Raw genomic sequence first — 22,197 nt, 5'->3', positions numbered from 1 at the left:
CAAATGTCCCCTTGTGTGGTGACAGAGGCAGTTCAAGGGTTACTGGTAGAGTTGTTACATTCACCTGCTACTTTACCAAAGATACATAAAGTGTCCACCCACATTACGGGGGGCTCACTGTGTATGTGCTATGGCAGATACTGGGTGAACATCTGGGACAGGGCAGCAACCTTAAACCTTTGCACTGGGATGTCGAATGTGACTCAACACGGTTAGCATCAGCAGCAGCAAGAGAAAAAAGCAAGCGAGTGCAAAGGGTTAAACCTAGAGGTGGGATGAGCAGTTAAAAAGCTGAGAAGACAAAAGCAAGAATTTGGGTTTTCTCTAGCAGCCTGGTGCCTGCCTTTTCTGCATCAACAGTTTGGTACCTGAACAAATGACAGTGGTGACAGGTGAGGGGGGCCTTGGAGCTTAATGAGGGCTATCACTCATTGCATTTTGTGAAAAAGACCCATTTCTATGTACCCTTCACTGGATTCGCCTAGTGATCACAACCTTTCAGGTTTCTTCCAACCATGAGAACTTAACTGAAGCTTCAGTATGATCGGATTATGTGGGACTAAAAAGTGGGTAGCAATAAATGGGCTTTAGAAAATTAAGATAGTAGGCACTTTTGCCTAGGAAAATAATCCTAAAAGTAAGAGATATAATAAGTGCTTTCAACTAATGCAAAAATATATACAGTAAAGAGTTAGAAGACATGTTTTCTCTGAAAAAAAAAATGGTTTATTGCATGTGGAAATCAATAGATATCTTTTACAAAAAAAAGGTTAGAATAAAGATCTCACATTTGTAAAGGCACATATTGAAACATTTTACAGCAACGACAGGGGCAGTGAGAATATCAACTCAGACCAATATCTAAATAAGACTTTATAAAAACAGATAGGAAACAGTGCAAAAAATACTGTCAAAGTCAGTTTTATACACTCCTCATCACTGCGTATAAAACTGGCAAGCATAAGCTTATTTACTGATATAAAATAGCACATAGAATAGCATGCATAGTTTTATTTAAGGCTTTTAATATTATTAAATCGATAGGGAGTCTATACCAAAGTACAGTTGACATGAATATTGATAAAGTCACTCCCCAACTTAGGGAATGTCCTAGAAACCTCTCATCCCTCTCCCCCCCCATTTACAACTGCAGTTTGGTAGTTAAGAGATTGGGCTTCCATCTTGCAAGGAAGAAACTGTATTCTCAGGATCCCAAGTGCCAACCTGGAATGGATTTCTTACGGCAACAATGTAACAGGTGGTGGTTAAATTTCTAGGTCAGCCCACAAAAGCCAACCAGATCTGACTGACAGAGCCCTACACCTTTCGGCTGTGTTGGAGGGTCAGTCCGCTTCTGTGGGCTGATCCAGCAACCTCAAGAACAAACTGATTTTCTAAGTCTGGGACTTGTCTGTGCATCGTTTCAAAACAAAACCTATTCAACGTCAATTGTTTTGAACGATACCAAAAGTCACAACATTTTACAAAAACACAGAACAAGGAAAGCATCAAAAAATACTGAATGAAGTAGCACAAAAACAGTCCAGTGAAACAAACTAGGTTAGTTTGATGTAACCTAAGTTACATAAGGCTATACATTTAATAGTCATCTGCATATGTAAACCTTTTCTTTTCTTTTTCCCATTTAGGAATATCTTCTAGCAGGTTAGTTGAATATTGAAGGGACAAAGGACATAGACAGGAAATCATCTCTAATGAAGAGTAACTTTATGTTTGAAAAGATAAAGTTAATGGATTTTTTAAGATTCCAAACAGTGGCAAGAAGGTTCAAAGGAAACTGCAATAAAATTTTACAGTGTTCAAGTGTCGGGGAAAGAAAAGGGCTCTCTGATTTGCAGCCTTCCGTTTTAGGGAGCTGGGAGGCCCCCCGAGAGACACAGGGAATGCCAGGCTCTGAGGGCCATCCTAGCTAAACTCAAAGCAGCATTCCTGAGATGTTAGCAAAAGGTTCCACCCCAAGGCACAAAAAGATCCCGACCCAATCTTTTCAACTTTATCCTCAGGATGAGATGGAATCTGTTTCCATGGAGGAGGAAGTTGAAGAAGAAAAAAAAAGAGGGTAACTTACATACAGATGGAATGGACAGCTTACCCTACTTCTTCCTAGGCAGCCCAGCCCAGAGGTTTACCTGTTTCACCAGAACCCTTAGGGAACGTGGCCCAGCAGGAAGAAGCTGGAAACAACTTAGTCTTGAGTACATGTTATGAAGCCAAGTGTAGCCCCTGTGAATCTACATAAATTCACCTTGAAATAAATAATGAAATAAATACTCCTGCAATCACTGTTTTAAACAGAACCGATATTATCTTCCCTTTCATTTCTTCTAGTGCTGAGTGACAGTTTGTATCAGCAAGGGAGCAAAACAGTAGTTACGTGCAGCTTCCTGGTGGCTGAGTTTTCCGGCTATTTTCATTCTAGTTATTTTCTTTTGCCAGGTCTTATTCCTTGAAATGCTATATGCATCTTTTTAAAACTTAAAATTTCCTAATTACATAATTTGGTAAGGTTTAAACTAGTGACTCTCTATGACTAGATTTAATTCTCTTTGTAGGGGTTGCACAAACAGGGTAGGTAAAGAAAAGAGAAAGTGTGCTGTTGAGAGTTGACCCATAAAGCAAATGAAGACACGGGACGAGTCGGCAGAGCCCTAAGTGACTGAGCGGCTCTGGGAACGAAGACAGGGTTGTCACAGAACGGCTCCGTCCATTCCCCCCAACAAGGCAAGGAATGCTATAGCCACTGTATGTGCCTTCCTCCCGGTTTTTGTGCCCTGGTTATAAATGTGACTTGCCGTAAGGAGAAGACGCTCTCTAGCAGCCCCGAGGTCACAGGCGAGAGGAATCAGAGCGCGCAGGAGCTGGGTTGCAAACTCTGAGAGCCACGCGGGCAAGCAGAACCCTCCCCGGACAAGGCTGCCGGGCAAGGAAGGGCACCAGTGGCGGGCGAGGGCAGACGGTGCAGGAAAACCAGGCAAATACGATAAACCAGGCGTCACAACCCATCACAAGCATCAAGCCCCAACTCAGCAGTGAGGACACAGCGTAAAACCCAAGCCAGGGTAGGCCGGGCGCGGTGGCTCACGCCTGTAATCCTAGTGCTCTGGGAGGCCGAGGCAGGTGGATTGCTTGAGGTCGGGAGTTCGAAACCAGCCTGAGTGAGACCCCGTCTCTACTAAAAATAGAAAAATTAATTGATCAACTAAAAATATATATACAAAAAATTAGCAGGGCATGGTGGCACATGCCTGTAGTCCCAGCTACTCGGGAGGCTGAGGCAGGAGGATCGCTTGAGCCCAGGAGATTGAAGTTGATGTGAACTAGGCTGATGCCATGGCACTCATTCTCTCACTCTAGCCTGGGCAACAAAGTGAGACTCTGTCTCAAAAAAAAACAAGGGTGAAACAGATCCCAACACTGTAGGCATCTTTCCCGGGGGGGGGGGGGGGCTTCCTAGTCTCCATCACTCTGATATTATAGAAAGGGAAGGAGAAGGTAGGAGATGTTCCAGAGTTCAGAAAATCATTTGTGAATCAAAGAACATTTAGATAGCAACTTCAGTGCTGATCTGAAAACCCTTCCTCTTCTTCTCCTCTTTAAAGCTCCTCTCTGGGCAAGCTTACAGCACTTACGGAAAAGAATGATCCCAATGGCCCAAAGCATGGCAGGAGCAGCGGTGACTTTCTATGCGGATGCCTGTCATAGTTGGGCTGCCCAGCAGCTCCAGCCCTCCTGCCTTATAACTCAATGTCCTTGAATTTATTTTTAACGCGGGGAGGCTGAACAGAGCTCTGAGCAGTAGGACCTGAAGCACACCCTCCCCTTTACCGGACCAAGCAATAATACCTTTTCCAGTCTATGAAATCGACTGATGACAGATATTTAATGCCAGGTTCGTGGACATTTTAATAGGGAACTTCTTAGTTTGGCCTGGAGAAAGAAGATGTAGCTATATTAAGCCAGACAAGATCATAAAGGTGGCCTTCTGGATAAAAATTCTCACCTACCTTGAGTTTATAATGAAAACACAAAAGCTGAGAGTAGGCAGGATGAAGGTTGAGTATTGACTGGGCAAACAGGTGGTTGAGTTTCACGGAACCACCCGAACAGCAGTGACTTTGGACAACACATTTGGGTTGGCAGGAGTTGATCACCTGCACCGTCACATTTTTCCCGGGCCAAGTTGCTGCCACTTTTGACAGAAGCATTAGTGAGATCTTTTGCCCCCAAATGTCTTAGAAGCTGCGGTTAAGGCAAGAACCATTCCGCTCCCTTGCTCAGAGCTCACGGGAATTGCCAAATGCTTAAAAACTTTAACATCTTAGAACTTTATTTCCATCGTACAGGGCCAACTAGGATTATTTCCATTCTATGGGGCCAACTAGTTTATCTACCATAAAGCTGTAGGGCCAGGGGAAAATCGGTGTGGTTTCCATGGGAGTCCCAAATTGCTCCCTTTATAGGCAACGCTGGATGCGTTGTTATTCTGCTCACGAAAAGAAATCACTAGATAAGAGCATGATAAGTATCTGTTCAAACCCATGGCAATGAAACAAAACACAGCAGCAGCAGAATCCCTGGTAAGACATGGGGAAGCTGAATTATCAAGAAGGGCCAATGTGAGAACCCAACCGTGATTACGTGGTGCTTCTGGAAATGCCTCACTCTAAGAGCCGGAGAGAGTTATTCCTGACATGGAGAATGAATGATGGATAGATCATCACCAACAAGGGCCAAACTCAATGCCATCCCTTGAATCTGTGTTCCCTGGCACACATCTCGGGATGCCCCGTACTCTCTCCTGCTCGCCTCAAAGGATTGACATATCTTCCCCTAATGAACATCAGTAACTGTACAGCCGTCCCTTGATTATCTACAGGGTACTGGTTCCAGGACCCCTTTGGATACCAAACTCTTATATAAAATGGTGCAGTAATTTGCATATAACCCATGTGCATCCTCCTATATAATTTATTTTTTTATTTTTCATTTTTTTTTTTAGACAGAGTCTCGTTCTGTTGCCCTGGCTAGAGTGCTGTGGTGTCAGCCTAGCTCACAGCAACCTCAAATTCCTGGGCTCAAGCGATCCTCCTGCCTCAGCCTCCCGAGTAGCTGGGACTACAGGCATGCGCCACCATGTCCGGCTAATTTTTTCTGTATATTTTTAGTTGTCCAACTAATTTCTATTTTTAGTAGAGAAAGGGTCTCGCTCTTGCTCAGGCTGGTCTTGAACTCCTGAGCTCAAACGATCCACCCGCCTCAGCCTCCCAGAGTGCTAGGATTACAGGAGTGAGTGCCCAGCCCTCCTATCTACTTTAAATCATTTCTAGATTACTTAAAACCCCTAAAAGAATGCCTACACATCACTTCATTTGCACGAGTTCAACGTAGTACTCAGCAAGCGGCAAATTCCATTTGCTTTTTAGAACTCTGTGGAGAATTTTTTTTTTCTCTGAATATTTTTGGTCTGCAGTTAGTTGAACCCATGGATGAAGAAGCCACGGATATGGAGGGCTGACTGTACTCGTTTTTACTATTAACCACCACCGGAAGCTAGAGAGAGAGATTGTTTTTTTGACTGAGGACACGTTGGGGACCCATATATTATGTTCTACAATGAGGCCAAGGTCAGCTAATGCAGACTGTACCCCAAGAAAGGACGGCTGCTCAAGACCCCACAGCCATGTGCCTGCCAATCAAGCCAGCCTGTCAGAGCCAACAGTGCACTGTCACCTCTGTGACTTCTAAGCCCCAGAAGGCAGCCCACTCAGAAAGTGAGGCAATGGTAGCTTAAGAAGGTAGCAGGTTCCTAAAAAGAGCCAGGTTGCCCACTGCAAATGCTTCCATGCCCATTCTGGTGTTGGGATCCATACTATATCAGGGGGAAGAAAGAAACTGTACATATTAGGTTGATCCACAGGAACCTTCTATATATATGGTCAGCTGTTGGAAATTCCATATGGGTAAGCCTATATTAAGCTGGAAAAGAAAAGAAATGTAGTCATCTGGATAAAAATGCTGACCTACTATCCTCACCAGAATGGGTGTTTTTTTTGTTTTAGTTTTTTTTTTTTTGTAAACAAGGTCTCACTATGTTGCCCAGAAAGCAGTGCAGTGGTGTCATCACAGCTCACTGTAACCTTGAACTCCTTGATCCTCCTGCCTCTGCCTCCCAGGTAGCTGGGACAACATACAGGTGTACGCCAGGACGCCCTGCTAATTTTTTAAATCTTTTGTAGAGAGGGGTCTCACTCTTGCTCAGACTGCTCTAGAACTCCTGTCAGCTTATAACTGACAAGCAAAAGCTGAGACAAGGCAGGACAGGGGCTAAGAATTGGCCTGGGGTAAAATCCCACAGGGCCCGTGCCCAGCAGAGTCTACACAGACCCTGCAGCATTCAGGCTGAAGGAGGAAGGGTTCCAGAGAGAGCCCAGTGACACTTATGCAAACAATGACAGTTTAATTATAATTTAAAAGGTAGTTCCTTTTTTTAAATTGAGAACCACAAAGACTGTAAAATTCTCTCAACTTAACTTCCCCCAAAGGCTTATTACTCAAAGATTGCAAAAGAAATATCAGTGTTGGACATCTTTCTTTAATATGGTAAATCTTCCCTTACTTCCTATCCAAGGAAAGGGGTGTGTATAAATGTCAATGATATCTGTAAATGCTACCATTGGCGCTCACTAGGGGTGGTATCTCCTTAGAACACAAGGAAACCAAAGAGAGTTCAGCAGGACACACCTCTGAACTGTCCGCCAGCAGGTTCATCTCATCTCCAGGATGAAGATGTCAAATTCAGCCCCATGATCCAGGGACCACAGTAAATAAGGATGAACACCTTGGGTCAGTGTATCCAAATGTGTGCAGGCAAAGGAAACAAAACAGTTCAACTGGAAAACCTCAAAACCAGAGGCCGGAAAATGTTTGATGACTTTGTTGTGTGATGGTATCTTTTTTTTTTTTTCCCCTTCCATTTTTAATTTTCTCCCTTCGAATTCAAACTGCAGCCACAGACGCTGACAGCTCTAGCTTCAGACTGGATACAACATGGGAAAATCATTCCAAAAGCTCTAACTAGGTAACTAATTTAATACACTTTGCTTCAAGGTTTATTTGTTGGCTTGCTTCCCAGATACGAAGCATCTCTGAGCAATTATTATGCAGATGCCACTGAAAGGACTTTAAATGGCTGCTGCTAATTTAACAGGAGCTATGTTGGCATTTACCGGAGATGTGAAAAAGAATGCAAAACGCACTACAAAAACCAAAAGCGTTTGTCTTTAAAAATGAGGTATGTGGAATAACTTTTCAATGTTTTCCTTTGGGTTTCAATACAAACTTTGGCTAGGAAGTTGGATAGTTAACCTGCTTCCTCCCTGCATTGTGTGCACTGACGAACATTCCCATAGCAAGCAGTGGGAACAGTGGATGAGTTAAAAGGAAGCCCATGAGTGATGAGCTCAAAGAGATACCAGATCTACGTGCTGCCCACATGAGACATTTAACAGCTCCCGTGCCGGTGCTCAGAAATGACAGATAAATAGTGATGTTCTTCATTGTGCAATAAACCAGTAACGGAGACCAATCGTTAAAACGTCCCTTATAGAACATCCCAAGGATGAAAAAAATCTCTACGGAAAGAAAACAAACACCTTTTTGCCTGCTGATGAGCTTCTCATAGTAACAGTTAGAGGCTCTATTCCACTGAACATAGATGTGATACTCATGGTTTTCTTCTCAGAACGCACACCAAAATTCTAGAATCTACAAAGCTCAGCTGAAGTCCTACTTCTTGACCGATTCTTCACACCCTGAAGTAGGAGAGAGAGAAAGAGGAAGTCCTCCATCCTTAGATATTCTGAGTCTAAATACAGAGTACAACCAGACCACCGCTGGCCAGATGTGAGACTGGGTTGATTCATATTCACAAGTAGTTAATGGGGACTCTACTTCGGTATCTATCTGTCGGTATGTGGTGACAGGAAGTCACAAAGGTGAGCTCTTCCTGGTTGATGTGATGCCATACCTTCTTTGTCTTTTTAGCTCAAGGAGGAAAAAAAAGCAGTAATGGAACAATCATTAAAAAGTTGTAGGCCGGGTGAGGTGGCTCACGCCTGTAATCCTAGCTCTCTGGGAGGCCCAGGCGGGCAGATTGCTCAAGGTCGGGAGTTCGAAACCAGCCAGAGAGAGACTCCACCTCTACTATAAATAGAAAGAAATTAATTGGCCAACTAATATATATACAAAAAATTAGCCGGGCATGGTGGCGCATGCCTGTAGTCCCAGCTACTCAGGAGGCTGAGGCAGCTGGATTGCTTGAGCCCAGGAGTTTGAGGTTGCTGTGAGCTAGGCTGATGCCACGGCACTCACTCTAGCCTGGGCAACAAAGTGAGACTCTGTCTAAAAAAAAAAAAAAAAAAAAAAAAACTACATGTAAAAAGGAAATTTTCCAAAAATTCAGTGAACGAGAAAATGTGCAGAATATGATTTATTGTGTATTAACCAAAGAAATTCAGGCTGGGCACAGTGGCTCACACCTGTAATCCCAGCACTTTGGGAGGCCAAGGCAGGAATACTGCTTGAGGCCAGCCTGGGCAAGATTGAGACCCAGCCTCAATGAAAAATAAAAAAATTAGTTGGGCATGGCAGCATGCGCCTGTAGTCCCAGTTACTCGGGAGGCTGAGGCAGGAGGATTGCTTGAGCCCAGGAGTTTGAGGCTGCTGTGAGCTATGATGATGCCACTGCACTCTAGCCTGGGTGAAAGAGTAAGACTCTGTCTCAAAAAAGAAAAAAAAAAAAAAAAATAAGAAGGACACCAACCAATGAAATCATAAGAAGAAACTAAGAAATAAGCTTCAAATTGAGGGTAGTGAACACCAGAACTGACCAGAGAGTAGGTTATATGGAGAAAAGGAAGGAAGCAAAGGACTTTGTGAGTGACAGATTCTACCATCTTTCATCAGTAGGCCAAGATCTGGACTACAGGTTTCTGAGTGGGATGAATTCTGCTTCTGCAGGCCAAAACCTAAAGAAGACACCAGCACAGGGCGGGGGTCACACTTTGTGTGGCTCCTGGACAGGGCCCCTCTGCCTAAGTGCCAAACAGCTCCCATAAATCATCCTCCCCAAGTGCTTCCTTTGTACATTTCCCATGACTTAGTGACTGGCGGAAAGATGGAACACACCCAGCCCTTCGACCTTGGGTCTCCGTCCAGCACACACATCTTATTTAACACATTAACTGCCGTGTGAGTTGTATTTAACTCACGCTAGTGTTGAGCCCGGGGCCTCATGAAGCATACGTTTACTCACGTGTCTCTTCACCTTGTGAACGGTGAGAACTATTTTTCAAGTTGCATATAACTCATGCACAGAATAAAAAATAATACATTTTTCATTAAATTAGAAAGGATCATTTTGTTTTCAAAGTTTGTATTCTATTTTTATAATAAAACACCGTGGCCCTCAGGAAAAAAAAATTTTTTTCTAGCATGGCAGTCAATGTGTTAAATGAGACCCTATTATCAAGGCCCTGCCTGACTCCTTTCTCTTCCCACTCTGGTCAACTACCCTGTCTCAATCAGGCAAGAGGCTGAGCTGCACCAATGGACTGGCCCACGCCTCAATGCCACCAGATGTGGGGGAGGGGGGTCTATGGTGCAAATGGAGAGAAGTAGCAAATACCCAGGGGACAGTCCCAGCAGGAATGCACAAGCTCCAGAGGCCAGAGAAAGGAGCGGTCAAGAAACATACAGCACAGAGCTCCTCTTGCAGCCCGAAAGATGGTAATCCTGGCATTGTAAAGGGAACATTTTTTCTTTAGCTGTTGCTGTCTTTAACTCAAGTTTGGGGGGTGAAGTCAGGGTGGGGCAGGGGGAGAGGAGGGAAAAGAGGTTACTAAAATGGGGCAGAAAGGAAGAAGACAGGAAACCAGCTGTCCATCAAGCTCATGAGCCCCCATATATAAGAGAATAGTGTTTTTTTTTTCCTTCAGGAAAGAGTCCTGGCCCCTTTTCTTTACATTTCCGGATGCATTCATTTTCTTGCCATCTTTGATTTGGACATCAGCAATGAAGCCGATTAATTTCAGGGGTGGTTACAAATCTGGCTGCAACTTCATTAGAGATGGGTTCCCTTATGCCTCTGTCCCCAAAACGATCCACCACCACCACCGGGCAACCTTCCCTACTTACTGACAAATTACAATGCAGATCAGTCAAAATGTGGTTCAGGTGAGAAAGCACATTAGCGCGAAAACCGCATCAGAATAATTCACAAAAGTTATTCCGAAGGGGGAAAAAATAAATTATCTCATATAAAATAATACATGGGTTGTGTGAATCATCTGGGCTCCTGCTTTCAAGAGAGCCGTGGCCTGCCTGGCGCCAGCCCCCTGCCGGGGGAGCGGGTGCTGTCCGGAGCATCCCCTCCTCCGTGAGCTTAAATGAGTCTGGAGTTTTGGAGGAACTGGATGAGGACCTGGTAGACGAACTTGTACTGGGCGATGGTCTGGATCATGAACATCCTCTGCTCCCGGAGGAGCCTCAGCATCATGGGCACTTCCACCTTCTGCAAGAGAAGAGAAAAAAGCACAGGCTCCTGAGACCAGAAGCTTCGCCGGGCCACGCCCCCCACGCAGGAGTGGGCATCCATCCACCCGCGGCCCGTGCCCGGCAGAGGAGGACTCTGTCCCTGCTAGTTTCTGTGAATCCAAGAGTCTCAACCAGCAACTGGAAAAGCTGGTCACCAAGTGTCGGTGGTGTGCCCTTTTAGACACGGCCCAGTCTGCTGGACAAGACCGGGAGGCTGGAGTTAAACCCGACGGGGACTGGGACTCTCGACGCCACTACAACCCAGTGATGGGACTGAAGGCATCTGGGGAGTCTTAGTTTCCTCATGTGTAAAATAAGGATAAGAATGCTGTCTTCAGACAGCAGTGTGGCCTTGCCCGAGTCAGTTACGTTTCCAATAACATTTCCAATAACTATTTCCAATAAGTAGTACCCACCTTGCAGGATCGAAGGATGAAACGCATGTAAAGCATTTAGCACACAGTGAGTGCTCGATAAATATGACTCCTTATTCCTTTGTTAACATTGATAAATATGTTACTAATGCAATTATATTCCTCCTGCTATCTCACAGGGTTGCGGTCATGATCAAGTGAGATAATTTATGTGTAAGGCTTTAAAACATCGAAGCACAGTTTCTGAACACCGGTCACATCTGGAGTGTAAACCTTTAACTGAAAACATCTTGAGTGTTAAATGAGATTGCCTATATGTGAATTATTTGAAAATACATAACTGTCATCCATGGGAGGAAATTAACATGGTGGGTTGCAGGTGCTTGGACAGACCAGAGGCTCTGTCGGTGTCTCCTCGCCCTTACCGTGTCTGTCCCTCCCGGGCCAGCAGCACACGCGTGGCTGAAGTACCTCCACTCCACTGAGGCCATGGTGGCCTTGGGACATTCACTCTGCTCTGGGAGCTTTCGACCCAGAGCAGTTATCAAGGGCTGAGCAAGCATTTAAAGTCAAATAATAAGAACCTAGCTGCACGCCTTCCTTCGTCATCTTCAAACCTTGAAAAATAACTTCGGCTATTTCCAAATTCTGGGAAGCTATCATACAACACGTGCCATCCCTAATAGTTGCTCTTTTCCAAAACCGACTAAGAAATGCACACCAAAGACTTAACAGGGACAAAGTCAAAGTCCCTTGGTAATAAGAGAAAAAAGGGCACGTGAATCTTCGAACTATGAGCCAAAATATGGAGCCCAGATTATAACAAGTAGGTGTTTGCCTAAATTATACTCCAAAGGGACAAGCATTGTGATATAAACGTAGAGCCACCTAATAATGAACTTAACACCATGTCTGATGAGCATTGCTCTGTGCTAGGCACTGAAGACACACGGATGGAGGGAGTGAGGCTGCTCTTCTCCCATACTGGCCAAAGGCTTTAGCAGAGAGAGGCAGGATCACACAAGAGTTAAGAACAACAGGCTCTGGGTCAGCTTTCGTCTGCTGAATCTCAGCTCCCCACTTCCTGGCTGTGGGACATAGGCACATTATACTTCATGTCCCTGTGACTCAGTTTCTCTTCTGTTATACAAGGGTACTAACGGGACCTATCTCACGGTGCTATTGCGAAGGCTACTTGAGTTCACACTGCAAGCCTCTTAGAAGAGTACTTATACATGATAAACACAAAACACAGGTTAGCTGTTATTATTTTTTATCATTTATCACCACCACTACCCCACCCCCATTACCTCTACCTCCTCATCCACTATGGTCAGCTCCATCTCAGTAACCTACCAGACTCAGTCCAAATGACAGCATGGTATTGTCTGATATGGAGCAGTTTGGAGACAAGGCAAAGAAGGTTCCCCTGGTCCTCAATGCAAGGGTCCCAGCTGCCTTAAAGATTCACGCCCACGGGCTCTGCTGTTAACTGTCCCTAACCCAAAGAGGCAGTGACACTTGCTCAGTCTTGCCTGTAAGACATGCTCTCCTCCTCACTCTAGGAAGGAGAGAGAACTTACTCAGAAAAGCAGCAAGATCGAGACATCTGCTCACTTTGGCTAGGGTGAACCTGACCTTGTGTAATTAGCTATAGCAAGGGCAGACAGCTTCATCCAGGCGACCAAGAGTTTACCGCAAATCACAAAACCAGTGACTTCTGAAAAACTGGATGGGCCTTAAAACATTCCAGCTAACACTCAGTGACCAAACGTGCTGGGCCTTTTGGAGCAGCCTGGGACAGCTGTCCCCTCCAATCCTACCTCACAGCCACCAACCTCGCCGCAAGCATCTTCGTTTCATTGTCCTGCTCAACTTCTCTGTGTTTAGAATGAGACTAAGAGGGAAGAACCCGAGAAAAAGAAAAGCCCTTTCACTACAAAATTACAACTGCATTAATTACAGACAAAAATACAAAGTATACCGAATCCAGAAGCTGTGGAAAGAAGGCAGGGAAGTTTTGGACAGGAGAAAAGCAAGGACACATACTTTCATATTTATTTGTCAAAATCTTTGTTTAACACACAAATAAACTAAACATGTCTCCCACTCTCCTCCTGAAATGGGAGCTTGAATCTTATAAGCCAGGCCTGCGAGAGCATCAGAACGAAGCAGAGAATTCCACCACCACCCCCAACCACTTACCAACAGCAACCATGGGAAATGGTGCAGATAAGGCTGGCTATATTTGTGCTGGGGTAAGGGAAGTGAAAAATATGAGTCATCTTGCTATCTTTGAATATCAATGGGAACAGAAGTTCTTTTTGGACTGACCACGTCCCGGCAGAGAACGTTCTGGCGTGCAGTTGGGCATTGAGGAAATCCGCTATGTTTGGACACACGCAGAAAACTGAACCAATCTGAGCCTTCACTAAGTGCACAGGCGGCCCTGCTGGCCAAATCCCTCGCTCAGACCGTGCTGGCTGTGATATGTGTCCCCTGTGTTCTACCACCTGGTGTTCAGTGGGCCCCCACGTTGGCACCTTGCTGAGACTGAGCCCCCCATGGGTCCCTGAAGAGCTCAAGGACCACCTTTCATGTCAGGTGAGAGGGACAGAAAGGCTTCTTGAGTTGAAAAGGGGTAAAGGGGAGCAAAGGAAGAATGAAGAAAAGAAAGGGAATTTGGTGACAGAAATGACACGAGAGGGAGGAAAAGACAACTAAAGTGGGGAGGTGAAGAGGAGGGCCTCCTTCCTCCCTAGAACCACCAGCGTGAGCTCAGATAGGCACGAGCCGGGTGCAGACTGACCCCCCTTCCCCTTATTCTGTTCTTCCTAGCTCTGGGTGGACTGGGATTGGTGGCAAGTTACTCATTGTACTAGACACCTCTCATAGTAACAGGGCACAGGAAAGCAAACCCACAAGAAATCCCATAGACAGGCAACAATGGCTGGCTAACTTTTGGGAAAAAAATGAAAGTATGAGAAAAAGTAATAAAATTTAATAAAAAGAAAATAAAAGAAAAAAAAAAAGAAATCCCATATGGGACGAAATGGTCAAAACTAAGAAGACAGTGAACTTTCTGTTATGTAATCTCAACTGATTCCATGATGAGCATTTTGCTCAAGTTTTGTTTTTTGTCTTTCTGTTTTTTAACATTAGGCTACCGCTGGGATAGACCTTCTTCTACGTTTTCGCAGCATAAACATTCCCATGCACAGACTGAAAAGTTTCCAAAGTTAACTTTTTATAGGCAAGGGTGTTTTTAAAAGCCTTTGAACATGTTTAAACTTAGCATTTATTGTTTTCCCGGAAGTTTCAATAGGACAAACTTCACAGGGGGGCAGGGGGGGGTATGGAATCTGATTTTCAAACCATTGACGCTATTGAGTAAATACATGCATTAGCATATAAATTCCTCCAGACAACTGCATTACGACATCCTGTAATTTAAAAACTACCAAACTACTACAGAAGTTTCTTTTAATTTTCCAAGCAAAATAATTTGGCAACTGTACAAGAACCAAATTGCATTTGGTATGTGGAGATAAAGACAGGAAATATTAATAACTCTGGACCAGGATGTGGAAGAACCTGCTTCTTGCCTCGGTACGCTGCTTAAGAGCCGTGTGGCATAAGACAACTCACAGAACTGTGTCTGGGCCTCAGTTTCCTCATCTGTAAAACAGGCCATTTGCACAGCTCCTCTGCATGGCTGCTATGAGGACCAACCAATGAAAAGAAGAAGGGGAAAGCCCTTTAAAATAAAAACAGGACTCACAACCCTACAGCCCAATGCAAACAGAAGGAAGAAGAACTAACTATCCTGTAGCCTTTGGCTGCTGTTTGTGTCATCGACACAAAATCAAGAGTCTCTAAGAGCAACTTCCTGGGCGGGCGAGGTGGCTCACGCCTGTAATTCTAGCACTCTGGGAGGCCAAGGCAGGCAGATTGCTCGAAGTCAGGAGTTCAAAACCAACCTGAGCAAGAGCGAGACCCCGTCTCTACTATAAATAGAAAAGAAATTAACTGGCCAACTAACATACATAGAAAAAATTAGCCAGGTATGGTGGCACATGCCTGTAGTCCCAGCTACTCGGGAGGCTGAGGCAGGAGGATTGCTTGAGCCCAGGAGTTTGAGGTTGCTGTGAGCTAGGCTGACGCCACGGCACTCACCCTAGCCTGGGCAACAAAGCGAGACTCTGTCCCACAAAAAAAAAAAAAAAAAGAATAACTTCCTAACCTTACCATAGCAGCAAAGGAAAGCCACGCAGCCCGTGGACACGAGCTCAGTGGTAGCCACTTTTGCAGGGAGAAGCGCTAAGGCGGTAGACAAAGCACAGATGGGGGACGGTCGTGTGCGTGCAGTATCCACCCTGCTCGGCTACGCCACGCGGTCACCGGTCCACATAAGCAAACAACCCCCCTTCAAATAAAAACCTGACTCTTGAAGACTGAAAACCATTTTCCAAGTAGACACATTTTCGCGGAGGACTTACTCCAAAACACACATCCCAGAAATGCCAGGCACAGCTAAAGCTATCTGGGACCAAATAACTCACCATGGAAAATGACCCACAACGAAACCGGACTGCCTACAAAATGCTGTGGACTTCTGGAAGTAGACGCCAACGAGAGTCAAATTTCCTAACTGATTTCTCCTGCACACTCTCAGTTCTTCTGCTATGTTATCTGGGTATCTACGTGGAGCAGGGAGAGGCCAGAGATAAGCAAGGTCGTAAATGTCACAGTTGCAACGAGGAACCAGGGCTCTGGGAAACTCTGGTCAGGGGGAGAGGAAATTAATCGCTGAAAACGAAAGGGCACCGGCAAAGGTTTGGCCTGGGCACAGGTGTGTCCCCAACGTGGAGTTTTCAGAAAGACCAGAAGGACTCACTTCATTATGCTCCAGGCAGTAGATCATGAGCTCAGAGAGAATGACCACACCGGTTCTTCCCACCCCGGCACTGCAGTGGACGACGATGGGAGGGTGCTGGTTTGTGGTGCCTTCCAGCATGCTGTTGGTATGGCGACGGACCGACTGGATCTCCTCCAAGTAGGCTGCGGGACAAAATGCAAATCGTGTCACCGAAGTCCTACATGGCTTTGCATGCATGCGTGTGCACGCGCGTGTGTGTGCGAGGTGGGTGTGTGTGTGTGTGTGATGGTGAATCATTTATTATTATTATTATTTTTTAATGAATCATTTTTTTAAAGTGACAATAATTTATAGTTCTTACAAGACACTAATGATTTGGCTGGTACCCACTGTACACTCCCGGATGCAGAGAGGACCAGCTGGGAGTCAATTAGTCCATGGGAGAATTTGTTCTTTAAATTAAATAGTTCTTTTTTTCAAAAAAAAAAAAAAAATTAAATTCTGTTTTCCCCTCTGCAAATCCCTAAGTCCCCCAAGCAGATGATTCTAGACATTACTTACAGCAATTCCTACTATTAACAGACTGGGATCAGAACAACAGCTAAGTCCCCTTGAAACGCCCGCCTGTCAGAGCCAATTTCTGGTGGGGAGAGAGCGTCCATCTGCCCCTTCTTTCTTCCCCTCGCCGATGAGCGAATGTCAACCGAGGCTTGACTTCGGTTTTGGATTTTAAAGTAGACTCTGGGGACCCTGCTCTTCGGCATGGATTCCAGGGGGTTATGCGAGTGACTCAAGATAAGCCCCCCTTCTGGAGGCGCCGTGCCTGGGAGGTGGAGGGGGTCGCCCTGTCCCCCCGCCCGCCCCCTCCCTTCCAACATCTGCCTCGCTCGGCAGGGCTGAGCAGGGGCTGTGCACAACGCCAACTGGGCACAAAAGAAAAATTACAGGATACAAGCCCGGATGACTTTTTTCCATAGCCATGACAAAAAAAAAAAAAAAAAGTATATAAATGTAATTCTCAGATAGTCCCCCAAAAAAACCAGCAAAAGTTAATCAGCAATTTAGATTTTGCAGTAGCTCAGGGGAGAAACAGGTTTAAAGGTTCTTGAGGCTTGGAGAACCTCCTCCTAATGCAACGGTTTAAACAAGGCTAATAGGGGGAAATGCTTAAGTTGTTAAAGAGAAAAATGCATTCGAACCATTCCATTAATTTAAAAGCATTTGTTAATATGCTTTTAATAAGTCGCCGTGCTTTCCTTGATAACCTTATCTAATTACACAATAATCTGAAGTCGTTGACCAAATAAGCAAACTATTACTACAATGAAGAGGACTACTAGTAGTAATAATAGTACTATTAGCAGTACTCATAGCAGTACCATGAGTAGCAGTAATGTAAAATGAAATGGAACAAAACAAGATGATCCCCTGAGATGAATAGAGTAGTTACTATTGGTAACCAAGAGAAAAATACATTCAAACCATTCCATTAATTTAAAAGCATTTGTTAATATGCTTTTAATAAGCCACCATGCTTTCCTTGATAACCTTATCTAATTACACAATAATCTGAAGTCGTTGACCAAATAAGCAAACTATTACTACAATGAAGAGGACTACTAGTAGTAATAATAGTACTATCAGCAGTACTCATAGCAGTATTACAAGTAGCATTAACGTAAAATGAAATGGAACAAAACAAAAAAGAAAGACGATACCCTAAGATGAATAGAGTAGTTACTATTGGTAACCAAGATGATAAATACTGTGCACGGAATTCTTTTTACAGTTTTTCTGCAAGGGAAAAGGCATTAGGCAACTGAGTATTCTGCCTGGTAAAAGGCAATGTTCACATACAAGAGACAGCTTTACTTGAGCCAAATTTAAGAAGAAAAATAAAAGGAATGTTGGGCAATACAGCAGATGCCACTTTCAAATGGAGTTTTTCATGTAGTGCAGAGAAACTGGATTCAAATGGATGCTTCCTCTGTCAACCATATTAACATAGTTCCTCAAGCTGTAGCTCCAAGGAGACTTCTGGAGTGTGGGAGACAATCTGGCTTAGGTAGCCTGCATCCAGGTAATCTAATTTAAACATGTGCAAAAATCTTTAAAACCTAGAAGAAATGAACAGCCAACATTTCTAAGGCCCTGAGTAGCACACTTGTGTTGAGTTTCCTAAAAAAATGTAACTTAAATAAATTCCGTTCTTTAAAAAATTCTCTCTGTATTTTTTAGTAATTTAGACTGGCTTCCCCTAAATTGGTTCTGATTTAAAACATCTGACATGCAAGATGAAAAGTGTTCTGGAGAAAAATGGTTGTCATGGTTGCCCCAAAATGTGAATGTACTGAATGCCCCTGAACTGTACACTGAAAAATGGTTAAGACAGTAAATTTCATGTTTTATAATAAAAAAAATTGGAAAAAAATTAAAAAAAAAATACACTTGACTATACTTTTAGACACCTTATAAACTCAATCTTTCATCAGAGCTGTTAGTCAATCTATAAACCGATTCACTTTTATTGTTTCCATTTGCTGCTGCCTGGAGAAAATTTAAGTAAGTCAATTAACAAAAGATTAGCTGAAAGGATTAAAAAGAACAGTTAGAAGGAAGGGAAGTTTTGCAAAGGCCTCTGCCCTCCTTATTAATATTCTGAGCTACAGATAACTGGCCATTTGACCTCAGACAAATCACTTGATCTCTCTGGCTCTTGCTCGAGATCCTTTGGGTCTAACCATCTTCCTGTTGTTCTCCATTTTGAGTGTCCAGCCCCTCAAGAACCATCGTCACTGTCATAGAAATGAAATACTTGTATCAGGAAGAAGTAATCATTACGATCTTTGGTTAGAACTTGTAAATCACTATCTTTCAGGTCTTGAAAACCTATTCTTCTCTCTCTCTCCCCCACTTCTCCCATTTTAAATGAATAATCGCAATAAAATCAAGGTTTTGACATCATCCAAGGTGTGGATGACAGTCCCTTCGTGGTGGTCACAGGGCTTCTGCTAGCAAGCACAGATCTGCAGGGAGACCTGGGGACTCCTTCCCAGTTGGGCCAGTAAGGGATTTGGCTGGGCATGGTGGCTCACACGGCTATAATCCTAGAGCTCTGGGAGGCCGAGATGGAAGGATCATTTGAGCTCAGGAGTTCAAGACCAGCCTGAGCAAGACCAAGACCCTCTACTAAAAAAAATAGAAAGAAATTAGCTGGACAACTAAAAACATATTTAAAAAAAAATGAGCCGGGCATGGTGGTGCATGTCTATAGTCCCAGGTACTCGGGAGGCTGAGGCAGGAGGATTGCTTGAGCCCAGGAGTTTGAGGTTGCTGTGAGCTAGGCTGACGCCACGGCACTCACTCTAGCCTGGGCAACAAAGCGAGACTCTGTCTCAAAAAAAAAAAAAAAAAAAAGTTATTTTTAAATGTTATGTTTCTACATTTTAAAAATTATTGTAACAGAACACATGACATAAAATTTACCATTTTAACCATTTTTAAGTATATAGTTCAGTGGCATTAAGTATACTCAGAATGCTGCACTACCATCACTACTATCCATGTCCAAAACTTTTTCATTTTCCCAAATAGAAACATCGTTGGTACTGTTGTACCCATTAACAGTAACTCCCCATTGCCATGTTAGCCCCTGGTAACGTCTCATCTACTTCTGCCTCTCTGAATTTGCCTGTTCTAGGTACCTCGTATCAGTGGAATCACATAATATTTGTCCTTTTGTGACCAGATTATTTCATTCAGCATATGTCCTCAAGGTCCATCTATATGGTAGCAAGTGTCAGTATAGTCACTGATTAAATGAGTAGCTAAAGGCAGAACCAATTAGTTTATCACAGTCTTAGCTTATTTGCATAAAAGTTATACAGAATATAAAAAGTGACACGTATTATTAGTCTTCTCTGTTCTACATAGTAACAAAGAGACATATACTTCAATGTTATAATACTTTTGCCACTTAAGAGACACCATCTTCTCTTTTCATTTCATCTCCAATGGACTGAAAGTTAATGCAGTTGGTAAAATGTAATCTGGCAAAACACAGGCTGGGAAGAAAACACTTACACAGAAATCCTTGGACATCTTCTGGGCAGCCATGATCTGGCCAGTCGGTATATTGCAAATGCCACACCGTTCTTTCCTGACCAGACAAAAGGTGCTTGACCTTTAAGCCTGTGGTTGCATAGCAACCAGAATCTGTTCGGAACTTTGTGGTGACCTTGAACTTGCCGTAGGTGGCCGAGCTGTGCTTGGAACCCAGTTTGGGCCAGTATCGGTGGCTTTTGGTTCGTCCGCCCTCCTAAAGCACACACAAAAGCAAAACGGGAAATAAGTCGGGGGGAAGAAGCTCTCACCTTCTTAATCCTAAAATCTGGAGACAGAAGAAAACACAAATAGCTTCTAAATCACTAAAACCCAGTAGCACTGTGCAGTGTCTATCACGGGGTAGATCCTACACATTTTAGCTGAGACCAATCGTAAGATTTACAATAAAAGCTACATCGGTGGAAAATGTAAAAGATTCACTACTGAGGTGCAATTGAATATCAGAAGGAAGAGCAAGTGCAAAGTCCATAGGCAGGAACAAGCTTGGTGCCTTCAAGGAACAAATAAATGTCTTCAGGGTGGCTGAAATTTGGCACATGAAGGGGCAGCTTAGGTAGGAGAGGAGGTCGGGAAGGCCTCCCAGTCCGTGGTAGGGAGTTTGGATTTCACTCCACAGACAAGGGAAGCAAGCCATAGCTTTTAAGCCAGAGGGCAACAGATGCTGATAATCATTCTAGGCCACGCCTGTCCTTTCTGACGCTCAGCCCAGAGCCCCTCGTATAACACACTGAATACCGACACCGCCTCTATCATCTAATGCCACTCTCACCTTTTTCAGCCTGACCAATTTTTTTCAGTTCAACCCACAACCAAACCAGAACATCTGGTTATAGAACCATTCTTTCTCCCTGAATTTTATAATCTTTTCCGAGGCTATGCATGCCCTCAACCATTTACAAAATGTCTATGTTCACCTTCTGCACAGTTTTGGAGTCACAGGAGTGGAGGGGGCGAGTGTGGAGGATGTGGGTGCGGGGAGGAGCACGTGGGGGGAGAGAGAAGGAACACCGCGCATGCAGACCCGCGGTGGTGGGGACATGCCCTGGGAACCCTAAAGGCCAGCCCATTTGGAAAGCAATGTGTTTTGGGGGAATACAAATCATCGTGCCCAGATTTATTGGCTTCATTGGGTTTCTTTAAGTTTGAAGCACACCTGTGCATTTCTTTACCAATCCTGCAAAAGTGGCTTTACCCGAGGGTCTGGATTTACATTCCTGCTGAGTGTCTAAGTCGGCTATGGAGTTTAAGAGATTCCAAGTCCCTGCCTGACCCACAGGTCACTAGACTCTACTTTGTCTGGACAAGGCTGGCCCCTTCTTCTCACTTGGGTCTCGCCTCAAATGCCACCTCCTCAGAGGGCCTCGACTGTCACCCAATCTAAAGTAGCCCCCCACTCCAACCCCGCCATTCTCTTTCCTGTCACCTTGCTCTGTTTCCTCCGTGGCACTTAACTGCTATCTGAAATTATTTTATGTGTTCACCTTTTACGGTCCCTCCCACGAGGATGTAAGTGTCATGGGGACAGGGACAGTGCCTGTCTCCTTCACCACATGTCCCTGAGGTCAGCATGGATGGCACACTGCATTTAGTTGAAGGAAACCCTTGGCAATCATGTGATGCAGATAAGGTGATAAATCTATAAATCGAGGGGCTTTAAAGGAGGATTTATTCTTCTTGTTTGGGGAAGGTCAAACAAAAGGTCAGCCCAGGGAAATGCAACTGCCTTTAAAGAGCTTCAAGTCCCTTTTGCCTCTGTCTTCTAAGGGACTGTTCTGGAAAGATCAACTGCTCAGCACAGTCGTGAAGGGAATATGATTCTTCCCCCAATTAACTCTGTTCCCAACCCCTTTACCAGTTAGGAAAGGGGGACTACAATACCATGGACATTGGCAAAACACATGAAGCTGGTGCCTTAAATGACTTTAAAACATAAGCTGGAATTGAATGAAAGGAACAAAAAGCAGGTGGTTAAAAAACATTTTGAGAATGCAACAAGAGAAGAAACAACAATAATTCTTCCCCCCAAAGACAGGAAGCTCAGAAGCTGAATGGAGCTCTGTGCCAGTTTTTATAACGCCGCGTAGAGTTCTCCAGTTACAACAGAAAAACTGTGTTTGGTTTGGCAAAAGAAGAAAAAGATGTATTTTTTTTCTCTTCCCCAAAGAATAAAAGGTCTCTCCAGGAACAACAGCTCCTGGTCCCTTT

At 44.2% G+C, this 22,197-nt stretch overlaps 1 protein-coding gene across 1 annotated transcript in view; it reads right to left on the bottom strand.

Moving 5' to 3' along the window:
* Positions 1-996: 996 nt before the first annotated feature.
* The window catches only part of PTPN14 (protein tyrosine phosphatase non-receptor type 14), a 173,638-nt gene continuing 152,437 nt past the window's right edge, over positions 997-22,197 (bottom strand). The window contains exons 17-19 of the mRNA XM_020284420.2: positions 19,951-20,185; positions 15,886-16,049; positions 997-10,591 (exon numbers count right to left, since the gene is read on the bottom strand). Coding sequence (XP_020140009.2) covers positions 10,463-10,591; positions 15,886-16,049; positions 19,951-20,185 — 528 coding nt within the window. The 3' untranslated portion in view covers positions 997-10,462. The remainder of the gene's footprint in view (positions 10,592-15,885; positions 16,050-19,950; positions 20,186-22,197) is intronic.

Source organism: Microcebus murinus, chromosome 23 (assembly GCF_040939455.1).
Source record: "Microcebus murinus isolate Inina chromosome 23, M.murinus_Inina_mat1.0, whole genome shotgun sequence".
NCBI lineage: Eukaryota > Metazoa > Chordata > Mammalia > Primates > Cheirogaleidae > Microcebus > Microcebus murinus.
This window is presented reverse-complemented; position numbering and strand designations above follow the sequence as displayed.